Below are 19,106 nucleotides of genomic sequence, written 5' to 3'. Positions count from 1 at the left end.
GCAACTAGGGTTGACGCGGTATATCGGTCTGACGGTATACCGTAGTTTTATTGCACATGGTAATTATACCATGCACAATCTCATTTTAGCGGTTTTCGGGAGTATCAGTAGACGCACGAATAGCGTTGAGAACAAATACTCACTTGCCGGCAGGTCCTGCAAGCGTGCACTGTTTTCTTCCTCCTTCCTGTTCTTGTGTTTTATTTTCCTGAAACAGAACTCCCTAGGCACTGTTACAAGGAGATGAAACGCAAGAACAGGAAGAAGAATGAAGTCAGTACATGTGTGCAGGACCTGCCGGCGAGTATTTGTACCCCCGCCGCTGCGTCTCTTACCCCCCCCCCCCCTGGCTCTCTATACTGCAGGCACCTATCCTGTCTACACCTATGCCTAGCTACCTATTCAACAGCCATCTATCCTGTCTACACCTAGCTCTGGCTACCTATTCTGTGGCCACCTGTCCCTGGCTACCTATGCTATGGCCACCTACTACTGGCTACACCTATCCCTGGCTACCTTTGCTGCGGCCACCTACTACTGGCTACACCCATCCCTCGCTACCTATGCTGCGGCCACCTACTACTGGCTACACCAGGCATGGGCAAACTTGGCCCTCCAGCTGTTAAGGAACTACAAGTCCCACAATGCATTGCAGGAGTCTGACAACCACAGTCATGACTCATAAAGGCAAATGCATTGTGGGACTTGTAGTTCCGTAACAGCTGGAGGGCCGAGTTTGCCCATGCCTGGGCTACAACTATCCCTGGCTCCCTATGCTGTGGCCACCTACTACTGGCTACACCTATCCCTGGCTACCTATGCTGCGGCCACCTACTACTGGCTACACCTATCCCTGGCTACCTATGCTGCGCCAAGCACTTCTTGATTGTATATGTACCTATGCTGCGGCAACCTACTACTGGCTACACCTATCTCTAACGCCACCAGGACTGTTGTACAGGGCTGTGGAGTCGAGGAGTAAGAGCGATTTTGGATACTTGTAGTCAGAGGTTTCATAAACTGAAGAGTCTGAGTCGGGAGTTGGATGATTTTTGTACCAAATGCACAGCCCTGGTAAGTATCAGATTAACCTCTTTAAGACCACGTCACGCCCATGGAAGCGAAAGCGGTGGGTCCCCCAGGACCGCCTAACGCCAATCGTTGTGCAAAGTTCTGGAGGCTATGCAGGAGAAGTGCGCCCTCTACGTATCTCTCCAGCAGCTGGAGAGATACGCAAACAGCGCACTTCTCTTGCGTCAGACTAGCCCCAACCTGGTTCCCGAAGCTGCAGACAGCGGAGGATGGCGGCGTGGGAGTGAACCGAGCGGATAGGGCTGGAGGAAGCCCCTGGTATGTATAAAACTTATTTAAGCTCTGAGTCACTTTAAAGCTGTCCTGACTGGTACTGCTCGCAAACTTCATGCAATCACCAAACCTATTCCTTTAATATGCACCGCCATAGTGTTACATTCTAACAAACTGCTCACCAACACTGCCCAAACTGATTTTTAAGCACTATATCTGAAAAGGTCTATTTGTAAGTAAGAAACCATTAAAGGGCATTTGTATATGAACCAAATGCAGTTACAATAACTTCACAATCGCATACGGATGACATTTAGAAATAGGTTAGGTGCACTGCGGGAAATTTTCAGTGTGGACCATTGTGGTTTAACGGCGTTCGGCATCCCAATGCGCTGCATGCAGTTTCATTAACACAAAACATGTGCGGTAATAGTGACTTTCATTGGCTGTATATAATTTACTGTTAATGTGCAGAGTGACTTTCCCATTGCATTCCTGCTTTTACAGGGAACAGAACTCACTGTGAACCTAGCCTAAAAGGTTCATATATGTTCAGAGCATGCATACTGTAATTTCCAGCAAGAGCAGACAATCACATGCTAGGCAATTTCAAATTCAGTTTAAAAACAGCATGACATGCAATTCACTAAAAGCATTGAAAAAGGAGTTTAACGCCAATGCAGGAATAAACATAAAAATTCAAACAAAATAATGTGGTCATATCATGTAGCAAATGTCAACTTTAGGCATCTTCCTTGCTCCATGGGATTATTATTATTCAGTAATATCCCCTACATCCGTGGCACCATCACTACGAAGGGTAGTGAAGGCTCACTGTGACTTCAATTCCACCCTTCCTGTAAAGATGTTTTGCTCATCCAGGTTCACCTTGTAGCAGTTTAGGACCCAAGCTCAAAAACCATCAACTTAAAGAGACTCCGTAACAAAAATTGCATCCTGTTTTTTATCATCCTACAAGTTCCAAAAGCTATTCTAATGTGTTCTGGCTTACTGCAGCACTTTGTACTATCACAGTCTCTGTAATAAATCAACTTATCTCTCTCTTGTCAGACTTGTCAGCCTGTGTCTGGAAGGCTGCCAAGTTCTTCAGTGTTGTGGTTCTGCTATGAACTCCCCCCTCAGGGGGGAAAGAAACACACAAATGATCTCTTGAGATTCAAAAGGAAGGCTGTATACAGCCTGCTTGTGTATGGATGTATTTTCTATGTGTGGACATACTGTACATCAACCTACTTCCTGTTTTGGTGGCCATTTTGTTTGTTTATAAACAAACTTTTTAAAACTGTTTTTAACCACTTTTAATGCGGCGGGGAGCAGCGAAATTGTGACAGAGGGTAATAGGAGATGTCCCCTAACGCACTGGTATGTTTACTTTTGTGCGATTTTAACAATACAGATTCTCTTTAAGGCTCCATCCCATAAAAATATGCATAACGCAGCATGTACAAATCTGCATTGTGGACCCACTTCAGCCATGGGAGTCTGTGGGGACAAGAATGCTACTGCAGGCTGTGGTGATTACACTGTTTAACACCCATTGTAATAGGCAGACAGCTGGCAGCATGTCACCACTCAGTTTACACTGTGTTCATGTGTCCTGGCAACTAGTTGACCATGGTCCCAATATTGCATCAGCACCATGACCAGGAGGTTGCTAGGTTATGAGGAAACTCATGTGTCAGGACACTGTGTGGTTGCGAAGTGCGACTGGTGGCGCCGTAGGATGGAAGCCTTGGCTTTAGGCTTACGGACATTATCCCCCATGCTTCCAGAAGCTGCGTAAGCCAAAACCAATTCTGGGGACCAATTCCCTTTCTATTTGGCGAAATAAGTGATTCTGATGCAACTGCCAGCCAATAACCAGCTGGGCACTCGTGATGATGTCAAATTAGACTCATTGGCTAAAAGTGGAACGGAAGTGAGGAACTTCATAACGACAGATAGTGACCAGCACTTCAGGTTTTAAGCCCCATCTACACCATGGGACATTGTAGCGATCCGGCGGCTTGATTAGCCGCCGTATCGCCTCTTCTGCGTGCCCGCCGCGTCCCGCATTCGATTCCCCGCTCGTCCCCGCTTATCTCCCGCACGATTCCCTGCCATTGTCCCCTCGCGGGGATCGAGCAGGGAATCGGCGGTGCGGAGATCCGTCCTGTCGGATCTTATCAATCGAGCCGCATCAGCGGCTCGATTGATAAGGAGCATCGCGGCCGCATCTACTCGTGTCAATCAGGAGAAAAGTGGAGATGTTGCACGGTGTTCAGCCTGCATAAGTAACAGGAGCTAGCCTCAGCTTGTGTCACATACCCAGGCAGAAGCAGGCTGCATAGTTCTCACAAAATTTGATTCATATATTAGGTAGCCACTAGCCAGCATGGTCATCAAACCAATTTCTGCAAGCCCAGCCAGTGTCTGTACTACAGGTTAATAAGTCAGCAAGCCATTTCCCGCAGGCAAAATCATTGTAAACCACAAGACCGTACCAATGCCAAACCAGGTCCATCATAACTTGCAAGTCATCAATGACAGAAACACTTTCAGGCTCCCTGCACACTGCAAATCCGTTTTCCGATTTTCCTTGAATACATTCAACAGAAAAACGGATCAAAAAACGCAGCATGCAGTTAAGATTAAAAATCTGAATCGGAATCGGATGTAAAAACAGATTAAAAAGCGGAATCGGAATCTGAAATGCATGCAGTGTGCAAGAGGCCTCAAGTGGACTTAGCAACGACCGCCTAACACCAATAGGCGTCGGCGGGTCGTTAGTGGTTTCCCATGGAAACGGCCGCACGTTCAAGTGGCCTTTCCATGCTAGTTCACAGAGGGTGTCTTCGTGAACAGTGTGCGAGCCGCCGATCGCAGCTCGCAGGCGTAATGTTAACACGCGGGGAAGAAATCCCCGCTGTTTACATCATACGGCGCTGCTGCGCAGCAGCGCCATAAAGGAGATCGGCGATCCCCGGCCTCCGATTGGCCGGGGACCACCGCATTCTGATAGGCCAAAGCCTATACTACACGGCGCAGGACGGATATCCGTCCTGCGCAGCCCACAAGCCACGGGAGAGGTAGGGAAGTAGAGGGAGGGCGGAAATCGCTGCGGAGGGGGGCTTTGAGGAGCCCCCCCCCCCCCGCTGAACCATAATAGCCGGTGGCGATCAGACCCCCCTGCAGGACATCCCCTGGTGGGGAAATAAAGGGGGGGGGGGGTTCTGGTCGCCCTGGATCAATTACGATCTGTGCTGTGGGCTGTAGAGCCCACTCAGCACAGAAAGCTGAAAGTGAGCCCGGTCCTTAAGTGGTTAATAACTGTTGGCATACCAAAAATTGTGGACCACAAAAATTAACTAAGAAAATCCTAAACAAGTTAACTCTGATAAATAAATGCTCACAACGGAGAGACAGTGAACTCTCTTTTATTCCACATGACAGAAAAAGTACTGTTAGTTTCTGCACAGTCCCTGCATTTCTGGTTCACAGACCATCTTGCCCCCTCACCGACCGCCCCCCAAAAAAAAAAAAATCTGGGTACACCCATGACTGCTGCATTCCATTGTCCAAGATAAATGGGCACTACTGCATTTTAACACATCAAAACATAATGAACCAGAGGTGTGAAAGAGCCCACAGAGAATGCATATGCATGTTCTGCATTTCCTCTTCAACTGCATGTTTATGCATAACACTGGACACAATATAAAAGGCCCCTTATGAAAAGCTCAAAAGTTAGGCACCACATGTAATTGCTAAAGCGCCTCATAGCCACCAGAGAAGCATGCAACACTATGTAAACAGGATCAAATTCAGCTGTCAGTTTTACAATTTATCGTAGGGCAAAGATTGAAACAGAAGAATTCCCATTCATATCAATAACAAATGTGTAACTTTTCCATAACAGAAGAAAGCAGTTTGACTCTTCAGAATATTAAATGATTCCAAGCACCAGTCATGTTTACCAACAAGTGGCGCACATCTGCACATGCTGCAATGATATCCCCTCCTACATTAGAGTCAGTAGCAGTCCCTTCCTCTGCTGCACATACACTATGCCCCTTCCCCCACAAATCATCATGTGCTTGCCACCTAGAAAGCACACATACATACCCCTATCCCATGCATCACTATGCACACTACACAAGTCTGAGTATAGCAGCGGTGCTTTCGTCCAGCAAACACTCTCCACCTCATTCTGCCCCCAGCATGCTGCAGGTCACTGGCAGCCCCTCTCACCTTGTTGGATGTCGCCGTTGTTGCCCCCGGGAAGGGGAACACTCAGCTGCCTCTCTGGCTCGGGCAAGCAGCGGCGGCAGAAGGAGTGCAAGCAGGGCAACAGCTTAGGCTCGGAGTCCCGGCTCTGCAGGCTCTGTTTACATACAGCACACGTATCCAGCAGGTTCAGCACTACAGGCGGCGTCGAGGACGAGGCGATAGAAGAGGAGGCCGCAGATGATGATGGGGCCGGACTCTCCTCTACCGGAGAAGCCACCGGTGGAGCCGTAGTCTTCTCCTCGCTCTCGGTCTCCTCCATGGCCTGGGCCTCGGTGCCCGCACCACTACTCCCGTCCTGTCCGCTGCCATTGTTATTACTACTCGCGGGGCCGTCCGTCTGCCCTTCGCCACCGCCTCCTTTGTTGTCCGCCATGTTTTCCTCTTTGAACCCCTGAACTGACCGCTTCGCGACGCCACCAGCGCACGTACAGTACGCCGCCGCAATGAGGGCCACCCTCTCTTTCCTTCTTCGTCTGTAACGGCCACGGCGGAGTGACGTCAGGGCGACGTGAGGGACCAAGTAGATAGCGCAGGCGCAGTATGTAGCTGGAGGAACACGGCTGGTGGTGAGAACTGCGACTGCAAGTGCTCCGAGCTGCGCATGAGTGAAAAAATAGCGCGTGTGCAGTGCAAACTTGACGTGATACAGAGCCCTGTTATACAGAGCTGAATATACAGCCTATTTTGGGCAAGCTTTGCACTAAACGTTATATCTAATAATGTATTTTTTTTTGGGGGGGGGGGGGGGGGGGGTTGACGTGGAAGCAAAGGGTGGTTTTATCATGGATTTACTGCACAAAATAAATTATATTTACAAAAACAAAAGGAAATTGAGAGCCCACAATAGTGTAGTATGTTAAAGGAAACCTGGGACGAAATAAAATAAGTTTTATACATACATGCAGGGGCATAACTAGAAATCACTGTACCTCACTCCCTCACCCCCTGCACATGTAAACTGAGAACCAATGTTAAAATTGGCTAGTACACACTTGAACATGTTTTCCTGAGGCTGATAATAACAGACAGCAGCGATGCACTGCCTTTTCTCTACCAATTACATTAGCGCCTGTGATAAAACATGTTTACACACTTACAGACATATGGAAGATGCATACATAAACGTGACCGATAAGCGTGATCTAAGCTCCAGCTTATTACACTCACTCTGTCCATCTCTGATGTAGCAGAACTGGCTCTGCAGACTCCTCCAGCATCACTACAGTACACAGCACTACGGGAGGGGGTGAATAGGCTGGGGGTAGGGCACTATACACAAGACCCTGCTGCACACTGAATAGGGACTCTCTACACAAATTTGTTTGCAAAACTTTGTATTATTTGTCATCAGTGGCTGAGCAGATGCAGTCATTAGAACAATTGTGCAGAGATCAGACATTTTTTTCTCTCAGTGCCCTTAGTTGTTAGTCTCTCAGGACAGGATTAAGAAATTTCTCCCCCCACAAGGCCCCTTGGGGCTTCTGGGCCCCACTGCAGCTGCATCCCTTGCAGGGTCTATTGTTACACGCCTGCATACCTGGGGCTTCCTCCAGCCCCCACCACGCCGATCGATCCCACGCTGTCTTCCTTTATTTAGTCTCTGGTACACTTTAAATTCGCGTTATATAGAGTTACAGAGTACCCAGCAAGCTCATGGTGAACTTGAACTCCCAGGAGTGTATAAGGGGTTAAAAAAGAATAAAAAGCCCTCTTACTAAAATGATATGAAAAATAAAAGTTTGCCTTCTTAAAAGGTATTTACAATTATTCAGGTTGGAGTGAGTGGTTCCGGAGGTGTGTTTAGTTCATTCCAGCGGTTCTGGAGGTGTTTTTAGCTTTCAGGGACATCAAAGAGATGATTTGCATATTCAGCAGTGATGCACTGGGAGACATCTCAGAGCTTACTCCAACCTGAATAATTCTAAATACCTTCTGTTGTAAAATGTACCAGAGATGGCAGATTTTAAAAAATTATACATACCTGGGGCTTCCTCCAGCCCTGTTCAGGCTAATTGTGACCTCGCCACTATCCTCCACCTGTAGCCTCCGCAATCCATCCTGCTAACCTGGTCAGTCGGCGCATGCGGAGTCTGGCCGGGCCTATTGAAGACTCGCATTGTCTGATTCAGGTAAAGTTTTACTGTACACTCAAAAAACAATGCAATGCATTACACAGCTATTTTACAAGTTTCTTTATAGCAGGCACAGCACTTCTGTGACCACCAGAGATGCCATGCCTTGCTAAGAGCTTGTAATCAGTTACTCCTATTAATTGCCTGAGGAAGCGGATGGAATACCTGCAAACCACGATGCATTGTTTTGTGGCATATATAAAATAAAATTTTACTGACAGACAGTTCGAGTCATCAATGGGGAGGTAAGTCCATCACTACCTCCCATTTTTAAGCTGTTTATAGTGCATTTTAATCTTCCTGTTGCCTCTGGTTTAGCCTATTACCTAAAATGCGAGATATGCCAGATATGGTTGTGGTTAATGTGCTGGTGTACCTTATCATTTCTGTAAGGCCTTGGACTGACTAGCAGTGCTTTTCTAAGTGCTCGCGATTTTTAAAGTTCTTGCGAATGTAATGCTATGGAGAATTTTTAAAAAAATCACATCCCTCAAGTGGGATCACACGCATAACCTTACATTAGCACAAGCTTTTCAAATCACAAACCCGTAAAAAAGCACTGTTAGCGGGTTCCAGGCCTTAGGGCCTGTTTCCACTACACGCAGATTGGATGCAGAATGGAAGCAGAAAAACTGATTCCAATGAATGTCTATAGGCCTGTTTCCACTAAACGCAATTTTTATGATGCAGATTTTGCCATAGGCATTCATTGGATAACCCAGTCTGCATGCGAGTGCCAGACTTGTGCTGCTACCTTTTGACCAAAAACATAAACACATTACTTCTTGTGTACTGTTCACATTACTTAACCCCTCACACACCCCCCCCCCCCCCCCTCCATAGTTACTAAATAAAATACCTGTAGCAAATAAATAATACATTTAAAAAATGCATAAATGGTTACCTTAGGGACTCAACTTTTTTAATATGTATGTCATGAGGGTATATTACTGTTGTTTTATTTTTTTTGTTTGTTTTTTGCAAAAAAGGGCTTGTAATTAGTGATATAATTTGAATGAACGCAAAAGTGAAAAAATATACCTTTATTTCCAAATAAAATATTGTCGCCATACATTGTCCTAGAGACTTAATTTAATGGTTGTAATAACTGGGACAAATGGGCAAATGTGTGGGTTTTATTCACAGTAGTACTTTTTATTTTAAAACTATAATGATTGAAAACGGAGGTGGTGGTAAACGCAACACTGAGGCGGTAGCCAAACTTCAAAAGTTTCAGCTGGACGCAAAAGATGGAGATCGCGGCGGCATGGAGGAGGAAGACGCTCCCCCCCTTCACTTAAGCAGGTTCTCCAGGGAATAATGGCTTGCCAATAAGCACTTATATCACCGCTAAACTGGAAGAAGTTAAATCCGATGTATCCCTGCTTAGAGCCGACATGCAGACGCTTCGCACCAGAGTTACTGAAGTAGAGCACCGAGTGGGCGCCATTGAAGACCGAGTAAGGCCTATAGAGCGTGACTCTTCCCAAACGCAACATGACATCCACATACTGAAAGAACACCACGAGGACCTGGAAAACAGGAATAGGCATTCGAACATGCGCATTGTAGGCTTACCGGAGAAAGTTGAGGGGAGCACTCCTGAAGACTTTGCAGAACAACTACTGATAGACCTATTTGGAAGGTCGACATTCTCCTCCGACTTTATTATCAAACAGGCACACAGGGTATCTCCAAAAATCCCAGCTCCTGGTCAAGCATCGAGAACCTTCATCATGAAACTTCTTAATTACCGAGACCGCGATGCCGTACTACGTGCTGCACGAGCCAAGGAAGAAGTTACTCACAGCAATGACTTGGGCCTCTCCTATGCAACGCTGTATCCTTCGAAGATGTGGGTGGTTGACGAGGGCCTTACGCATTTTTTTACTTCCCCCGAAGCAGTGCAAAGCTGGTTGGATGCTGTGAGAAAACGCGGAAGCACCGCCGCATGCACCTCTAGCAGGGCGGCGGGTTCCGCGTCCAGCGCGGCAGCTGATGCAACTGCTCACTCGTCTTTGTGTCTACCTGAACGCGGAGGAACCGCCGCATGCGCTGGTGGCATGGCGGCGGATTCCGCGTGCAGCGCAGCGGGCATTTCACAACAAAGTTCTGGTATGGCTGGGAGCTGTAGTCCACATAGGTTTAGGTGGATGCGCGCGCGTGCTGGGAGGAGGAGCTTTATGTCAGTCAGTGGGGGATCAGCTGACCAGGCTGGTCAGCTGACGCCAGAAACGGTTGCCATTGGTCCAGCACTTGGGGGAGGTGCTGGAGAGCGCTGAACTATATATACTGGTGGCTGGGCATTTGCTGGTTGTCTGCCGTTGCGATCACTACGTGGTAGCACTCAGACCTTTTGTCAGTATCTGTGTTATTTGCTAGACCAGTTTCCAAGGTGTTGATGATCAAGGAGCTCACACCTTAGTCTAGGAATCCTGTTATTAACTGTGTTACTATCTAAGTTATTTGTTAGACCAGTTTCCAAGGTGTTGATGACCAAGGAGCTCACACCTTAGTCTAGGAATCCTGTTAACATCTGTGTTATATTCTAGACCAGTTCCGGGGTGTTGATGATCTAGGAGCTCACACCCAAGTCTAGGCATTGTCGATTATTTGTCATGACCTTCTGCTTTCCTGACCACTCTTCTGATCTCTGATTAGGTACTTCGCTATATCTGATACTCTGTTGCCAAACTCTGCTAGTCTTAGGATTCCACATCTGTCTCCTCTTTCTGTACTTTATCTGTCTGTGTGTTAACGACCTGGCCTGTCCGACCTCGAGAACTATCTTCCCTGTTGGGAGATAGTTTCCAGTCCTGTCAGTGACACTTCACCTTTGGTGTCACTCACTCTCTGATCCTTCTCACTCTCAGCCTGGCTCCGCCCCTTGGGAAGCATCAGACCAGTGGAAGGAACCTGTTCTCTAAGCAGTATCTCGTACTGCCTAGCACCCTCTACTCGGGTGCTCTCTTCAAAGTATACGGTTGCACCAAACACTTACTCAGGTGTCCAGAGGTTAGAGATATATCTGATTATCGGTGATACTGCAGATCATCAATAATCGGGTATATATCTGCATTCTCGGTGATACTGCAGATCACCGGTAATCAGATCCTCTCTGTGTTACACCGATCGTTACAGAACGGCAGACCAAACTCATATGGATGCACTCACGGCCCGTCTGGGCACCCTCACCACTGCGGTGGAAGATATCAACCGAGTGCTGGGCAGTCACCAGACGCAACTTAACGCATTGTCTGGGTCTGTTCAGGCCGTACAGACGGCTGTGAATGATGTGCGATCTCCTCTTAGCACGGACATACGCATGCCCGTACCTGAAAGATTTTCTGGTCACAGATCTGATTTCCGAAATTTTAGAAGTAGTGTAAGAATTGTGTCTCATGCTGCACCTCCAGTAACTCCACCTCCGGTAATTCCACCTCCACCCGCTTCGCCTCCACCTGAGCCATTGCAGATTGGTCGGTCTCGTTTGTCTCAGGTGGAGCGGAGGCGCAGGTTGACTGAACAGCTGTGACTTTACTGTGCAGAGGGGGGTCACAGGGTGCAAAATTGTCCCAAGAGGTCGGGAAACGCTACTGCCTAGGTGTACTCAGGGGTCATACCCTAGGCGCGCAGTTTGTACCTCCCAATGACGAGCGACTTCTCCTCCCTTGCACTATTTCTTGGGAAGATAAGTCTGAAGCTACTGAGGCCTTCATTGACTCAGGCTCAGCAGCTAATTTTATGGATTTTGAGTTTGCTAAAAAATTGGGTATTCCGGTCACGCCGATAAACCCACGCATTCAGGTTACGGCAGTGGATGACTCCCCTCTGCAGGGAAATAATCCGCTGTCTCAGACACCAGAAGTAGGAATTACTATCGGGGTGTTACATTTTGAAAGATTACAATTTTTTGTGTTACATATGGCCACCTCCACGATTATTCTCGGTATGCCTTGGTTACAGGTGCACTCATCTCAGATCAATTGGGCCACCGGTCAGCTAACCAGCTGGTCTCCCCACTGTTTTCAAAACTGTCTAGTGAAAGTAACTTTTGGAGAGATTAAAGAGAAACTCCAACCAAGAATTGAACTTTTTCCCAATCAGTAGCTGATACCCCATTTTACATGAGAAAGACAATGATTTTCACAAACAGACCATCAGGGGGCGCTGTGTGACTGATTTTGTGCTGAAACCCCTCCCACAAGAGGCTCTGAATACCGCGGTACTGCTGGCAAACTGCCACAATGTAACAATGTTCAGAGACAGGAAATAGCTGTTATTAGCTGTCTGTAACAGACAGAGCAGCTAGAAACAGCTAAATAACCTGCCCACAGTAACAATGTCACCATGTAATAAATGTCAGAATGTTAATCTGGGAGAGGAAAGATTTTACAATGAGCAAACACTGACTAAATAATTTATACATAATTATGGTAAAAAATGAAGCACTTTTTTTACTACATTATTTTCACTGGAGTTCCTCTTTAAAGTTCATGTGGAGGGTGTGCCAGATCAGTATTTGGATTTTGCGGATGTATTTTGTGCCAAGTCAGCTGACAAACTTCCCCCACATCGCCCTTTTGATTGTCCTATTGATCTCCATTCAGGTTGTATGCCCCCTAGAGGCCACCTCTATAACTTGTCTGGGCCAGAAAAATTGGCCATGCAGGAGTACATTCGTGAGAACCTAGCCAAGGGGTTCATTCGGCCCTCTCGGTCACCTGCTGGAGCAGGGTTCTTTTTTGTTAAGAAGAAAGATGGAGGTCTTAGGCCGTGCATTGATTATAGAGGCCTGAATAAAATGACGGTAAAAAATCATTATCCGTTGCCTCTGATTGACGATTTATTTACGCAGGTCACTAATGCTAAGATTTTTTCTAAATTGGATTTACGAGGGGCATACAACCTGGTACGGATCAGAGAGGGCGATGAATGGAAGACGGCCTTCAACACACCCGACGGGCATTATGAGTACCTGGTGATGCCCTTCGGGTTGTGTAACGCCCCGGCCGTCTTTCAGGAACTTATCAACGAGGTGTTTAGAGAGATCTTGGGGAAGTTAGTCTAAGTATATCTTGACGATATACTAATTTTCTCGACCAATCTCTCGGAACATAGAGTTCACGTCCGGCTGGTTTTGCAGAAACTGAGACAAAACATGTTATATGCCAAACTGGAGAAGTGCATTTTCGAGGTGACTTCAGTCGCTTTTCTGGGGTACATAATTTCTACATCGGGACTTTCTATGGACCCTACCAAGGTCTCGGCTGTTCTGGAGTGGCCCCAGCCAGTGGGGTTGAAGGCTCTCCAGAGGTTTTTAGGGTTTGCGAACTACTATAGAAGGTTCATAAAGGGGTACTCCACGGTCATCTCGCCCCTCACCTCTCTCACTAAGAAGGGGGCAGATACTAACCACTGGTCCCTGGAAGCACAGACTGCATTCTCCACTCTGAAAAAGTTGTTTTGTACCGCACCCATTTTGAGACACGTGGACATCACCTATCCCTTTGTGGTGGAGGTAGATGCCTCAGAGGTTGGGGTAGGGGCTGTGCTGTCTCAACGCTCGAGGTTACAGGGCAGATTACACCCGTGTGCCTATTTTTCACGTAGGTTTTCACCCGCAGAAAAAAAATACGATATAGGCAATAGAGAGCTCCTTGCCATCAAGTTAGCCTTTGAGGAGTGGCGTCATTGGTTGGAAGGAGCAGAACATACTATTACAGTCTACACTGATCACAAAAACCTGGAGTATATCGAGGGAGCTAAGAGATTGAGCCCCCGACAGGCTCGGTGGTCACTTTTTTTTTCAAGATTTAGATTTGTAATTACGTATACCCCGGGTAGTAAAAACATCAAGGCGGATGCCTTGTCACGATGTTTTGAGCCAGAGACAGCACAGCCCTCAGACCCAGAAACGTTCCTCCCACAAAGAGTGGTTTTGGCAGCCACAGAGACTTGGAGGGACTGGACAGAGACCTTGAGCTACTTTCAGCAGGACGTTCCTGAAGGAAAGTCTGAGGGGGTCATGTTTGTGCCACTGCCATATCGTCTGCAGATTTTGCAGATGTTCCACTCTCACAAGAATTCTGGTCATTCCGGCGCCACCAGAACACAGGATCTTGTCGCTAGATGTGCATGGTGGCCTTCCTTGGCATCCGAATGTAAGGAGTATGCGAGAGAGTGTGCAGTGTGTGCTAGGAGTAAGCCCTCCCATCTGGCACCTGTGGGAACGTTGCAGCCTTTGCCCACCCCGAGTGAGCCATGGACCCATTTGTCCATGGATTTTGTGGGGGAACTCTCGAGATCTGAGGGCATGTCGGTCATTTGGGTGGTAGTCGATAGATTTAGCAAGATGGCCCATTTCGTGCCCCTGAAAGGACTCCCCTCGGCTCAGGAGTTGGCCGAGGTTTTTATCAGGCACATCTTTCGGCTGCATGGCATTCCGGAAGATATAGTGTCTGATCGGGGAGTCCAGTTTTCGTTTCCAAGTTTTGGAGGGCATTTTGTCAACATTTGGGCATGAAGCTGTCATTTTCCTCAGGCTACCACCCACAGACCAATGGGCAAACTGAGAGAGTCAATCAGTCCCTGGAGCAGTTTCTCAGGTGCTATGTGGCAGATGCTCAGACTGACTGGGTCAAGTTCTTGCCCTTTGCGGAATTTGCGCACAATAACCTGAAAAGCTCTTCCTCTGGGTTTTCGCCATTCCAGGTGGTAACAGGGAAATTGCCCAAGTTCTCGCCTTTGCCAGTGGCTTCAACTCCGTTTCCGGCCCTGGAGGCCTGGCAGGAGTCCTTTAGGGACATATGGGGAATGGTGAAAAGGAATTTAGAGAAGGCTTTTCATAACCAGAAGGGGCAAGCTGATAAGAGACGCTCCATTGAGTGGAGATTCCAGCCAGGGGACTTGGTATGGGTGTCCACACGTCACTTAGCCCTGAAGCAACTCTTGCCCAAGTTGGGACCGAGATATGTGGGTCCTTTTCCGGTCATCAGGAAGATCAACAACATTACTTGCCCTTGATCTTCCTGCCAGCATGCGTGGCGCAAGATCGTTCCATGTGTCCCTCCTCAAACCGGCTGTACACACTGATTCCACTCCTCCTCCACCAGTGATGGTGGACGACCAACCTGAGTATAAAGTGGAAAAAATATTAGACTCCCGTATTGTACAGAACCCAGTGCAATACTTGGTGCACTGGAAGGGTTATGGCGTTCAGGAAAGATCATGGGTACCTGACGCACGCATGCATACGAACAAGTTGAAAAGGGAATTTCATGCCCTGCACCCTGAGAAGCCGGGTAGGAGCTGTCTGGAGTCCACTCCTCGGGGGGGGGGACTGGGGGGGGGGTAATGTGAGAAAATGCGGAAGCACCGCCGCATGCACCTCTAGCAGGGCGGCGGGTTCCGCGTCCAGCGCGGCAGCTGATGCAACTGCTCACTCGTCTTTGTGTCTGCCTGAACGCGGAGGAACCGCCGCATGCGCTGGTGGCATGGCGGCGGATTCCGCGTGCAGCGCAGCGGGCATTTCACAACAAAGTTCTGGTATGGCTGGGAGCTGTAGTCCACATAGGTTTAGGTGGACGCGCGCGCGCGCGCTGGGAGGAAGAGCTTTATGTCAGTCAGTGGGGGATCAGCTGACCAGGCTGGTCAGCTGACGCCAGAAACGGTTGCCATTGGTCCAGCACTTGGGGGAGGCGCTGGAGAGCGCTGAACTATATATACTGGTGGCTGGGCATTTGCTGGTTGTCTGCTGTTGCGATCACTACGTGGTAGCACTCAGACCTTTTGTCAGTATCTGTGTTATTTGCTAAATTATATATGCTCAGCGCAGAGTCCAAAAACAAAAGACGAGTCTTCAACAAAGGATAAAAGCAGGCAAATCTCCACCACAATAAATATTGGGTTCACGGCACAGCTCTGCAATCATGGATACCCAAAAAGGAAAGAGGCTTACCAGCTGGTGACAACCCACATTATAAGGTTGTATCAACGCTTTGGTAGGACATCAGGAAGCAACAGTCTGTCCAGGATCCACCAATTCAGCAATGATTCCTCTCACGAATGGATATCAGTAAACATCATAAAAAAACAAACAAACGGCAACTCTAAGTGTAAACCGTTTAATATAGAGTTTTCATAGTAAAAACAGCTTAAAAATAGCATAAAAATAGCATAAAAACAAAACTTACATACGGGGCCCATGCAATGGGAACCCCGAGAAAGTTGCACGCGTGTATGGGTCAGCAGTAAAGGACAGTATGCAGGTGCCGCCTGTCTCAGTATGCAGGCGGCACCTGCATACTGTCCTTTACTGCTGACCCATACACGCGTGCAACTTTCTCGGGGTTCCCATTGCATGGGCCCCGTATGTAAGTTTTGTTTTTATGCTATTTTTATGCTATTTTTAAGCTGTTTTTACTATGAAAACTCTATATTAAACGGTTTACACTTAGAGTTGCCGTTTGTTTGTTTTTTTATGATGTTTACTGATATCCATTCGTGAGAGGAATCATTGCTGAATTGGTGGATCCTGGACAGACTGTTGCTTCCTGATGTCCTACCAAAGCGTTGATACAACCTTATAATGTGGGTTGTCACCAGCTGGTAAGCCTCTTTCCTTTTTGGGTATCCATGATTGCAGAGCTGTGCCGTGAACCCAATATTTATTGTGGTGGAGATTTGCCTGCTTTTATCCTTTGTTGAAGACTCGTCTTTTGTTTTTGGACTCTGCGCTGAGCATATATAATTTATCTGTTTGTGAACTCTGGACATCGTTCTTCTCTCAGCAGCGGCCACTTTGTTTCCTTGGCGCTGATACACATATGCAAACTTGTGTTATTTGCTAGACCAGTTTCCAAGGTGTTGATGATCAAGGAGCTCACACTTTAGTCTAGGAATCCTGTTATTAACTGTGTTACTATCTAAGTTATTTGTTAGACCAGTTTCCAAGGTGTTGATGACCAAGGAGCTCACACCTTAGTCTAGGAATCCTGTTAACATCTGTGTTATATTCTAGACCAGTTCCGGGGTGTTGATGATCTAGGAGCTCACACCCAAGTCTAGGCATTGTCGATTATTTGTTATGACCTTCTGCTTTCCTGACCACTCTTCTGATCTCTGATTAGGTACTTCGCTATATCTGATACTCTGTTGCCAAACTCTGCTAGTCTTAGGATTCCTCATCTGTTTCCTGTTTCTGTACTTTATCTGTCTGTGTGTTAACGACCTGGCCTGTCCGACCTCGAGAACTATCTTCCCTGTTGGGAGATAGTTTCCAGTCCTGTCAGTGACACTTCACCTTTGGTGTCACTCACTCTCTGATCCTTCTCACTCTCAGCCTGGCTCCGCCCCTTGGGAAGCATCAGACCAGTGGAAGGAACCTGTTCTCTAAGCAGTATCTCGTACTGCCTAGCACCCTCTACTCAGGTGCTCTCTTCAAAGTATACAGTTGCACCAAACACTTATATTACTCAGGTGTCCAGAGGTTAGAGATATATCTGATTATCGGTGATACTGCAGATCATCAATAATCGGGTATATATCTGCATTCTCGGTGATACTGCAGATCACCGGTAATCAGATCCTCTCCGTATTACACCGATCGTTACAGATGCAAGGCCTGGAGTCCAAGCACCTACTGCGCGCCCCAACCTGTCTTTCCCCTTACCAAACTTTCCTATTAAGACCTTGCTCCCTATTCAGCATTGCCTATACCCTGGGGTGCTACGTCACTAGGCCTTCTATTTACCTCTCTCCTCAATAATCCTGGGGTGTCCCCCCTCTCTGCAGCATCGGGGGGGGGGGGGCGGAAATACTGGTTCACAACTAAACCGATAACAATAATACTCTGTAAAAGCTTTTTGAAATATGCTCCTTTTAACATGATCTTTTGAAATGTGTAACAGCACGAAGCAAATGTGTTCAATCCTACTGTTTCACAGGCTGATTGCGTTAGTTGGGTTAAACCCCTTAGAGGTGCATCACTATTCTACAACCAATAATATGGAACCACAGGCTCCAGATCTATAGGGCTTGATTCACTAAGACTTATCAAAGTTAGCACACCTTATCAAGGTTAACAAGCCTTATCAGAGTAGCATAGCAAGCACTACAAACCCACAGGGGCTCAGGGCAGAACAAGTGGAGCTCTCGTCATTGCCAATTAGCAGGCATAAGTTTGCTATGCTACTCTGATAAGGCGTGTTAATTTTGATAAGGCGTGCTAACTTTCATAAGGCATGCTATTTGTCTTAGTGAATCAAGCCCATAGACTTAGTAGTGGGAGCTCACCAAGTAGAAGAGGTGAGTTGTAAAACACCACCCGCTTTTTCCCTTTACTTCAAACATTCTGCTCCCCCTCAAAGGGAGTGATACTGGTCATTCTGGTAACAACTGGGTGACCACACTTCTCTCTCTGGGTGGAATTGAGTGTAATAAGGTTTCCCCAAGCAAGCCCCACAGCAATAGCTGTATCTTGCTTTGTAAACTTGAGGGTTTTTTGGTTCTGGGACTAAGGACCTATCTCTGTTTTGATAGGTCAGGGTGGGAAAGGGGTTCTTAGGTGTTTTTCTTTTCTTTTCAAGGTATATTTTCTATTCCACACTTCTTCGCAATTGGTCATGGTATCATTATTATCATATGTACTACCTTAGGGCAAAAAAGACCCGCTATAAAACAAAACTGGTAAATGGCATTAAGTAAATGGAAGGTTATTAGTTGGAATGTCTGTGGTCTTAGTGACCCTATGAAACGCCAAACGATTATGACATATTTTTACCAGTACATGTCAGACATTGTAGCACTCCAAGAGACCCACCTCACAGGCGGGAAGACGCAGGCATTAAAACTTGGTTGGATAGGCTGGTCATATCATTTTTTCTTTTCTCAATACTCCAGAGGTGTATCACTTATAAAAAGTCCCTTACATTTCAATTGCTTACAACCAGGGAAGATTATCTGGGAAGGTACGTCTTTGTACACTGCAGAATTACAGGTATCGCCATGTCAATTTTAAACATTTACATTCCACCCCCCTATAACTCATCAGTAATTAAGGAAGGTGTCCAATTTATTCCCTCATATCCATGTCATTTTGTACTTTGGATGGGAGACTTTAACACATGTGTAACCCTTTACATGATTGCTACCCACATAAGCAAGAGAAACCTACTAATTTTACAATCTTATGAAGGAATTACTATACCTGGACGCCGGGCGTCATTTCCACCCAACCCAATGCAGCTACACATGCCACTCTGCCACATTTGCTGCCTCCTCCCTTAAAGAGAACCCGAGGTGGGTTCTAAGAATCCTAGTAGCACACAGAGGCTGGGTCTGCATATAATGCCCAGCCTCTGTTGCTATACATAATCC

At 47.0% G+C, this 19,106-nt stretch overlaps 1 protein-coding gene across 5 annotated transcripts in view; it reads right to left on the bottom strand.

Annotated features, from left to right (window-relative positions):
- The window catches only part of TRIM33 (tripartite motif containing 33), a 157,150-nt gene extending 151,056 nt beyond the window's left edge, over positions 1 to 6,094 (bottom strand). For 4 of the 5 annotated variants that reach the window (XM_068269698.1, XM_068269700.1, XM_068269699.1 and 1 more), the window contains exon 1: positions 5,557 to 6,093. In XM_068269698.1, the coding sequence (XP_068125799.1) occupies positions 5,557 to 5,968 (412 nt within the window). In that variant the 5' untranslated portion in view covers positions 5,969 to 6,093. Of the gene's footprint in view, positions 1 to 5,556 lie in introns of all 5 variants that reach the window. The other variant, XM_068269702.1, reaches the window with a different exon arrangement.
- Between the last annotated feature and the right edge of the window lie 13,012 nt (positions 6,095 to 19,106).

Source organism: Hyperolius riggenbachi, chromosome 2 (assembly GCF_040937935.1).
Source record: "Hyperolius riggenbachi isolate aHypRig1 chromosome 2, aHypRig1.pri, whole genome shotgun sequence".
NCBI lineage: Eukaryota > Metazoa > Chordata > Amphibia > Anura > Hyperoliidae > Hyperolius > Hyperolius riggenbachi.
The sequence above is the reverse complement of the archived record's forward strand: the minus strand, read 5'-3'. Positions and strand labels throughout refer to the sequence as shown.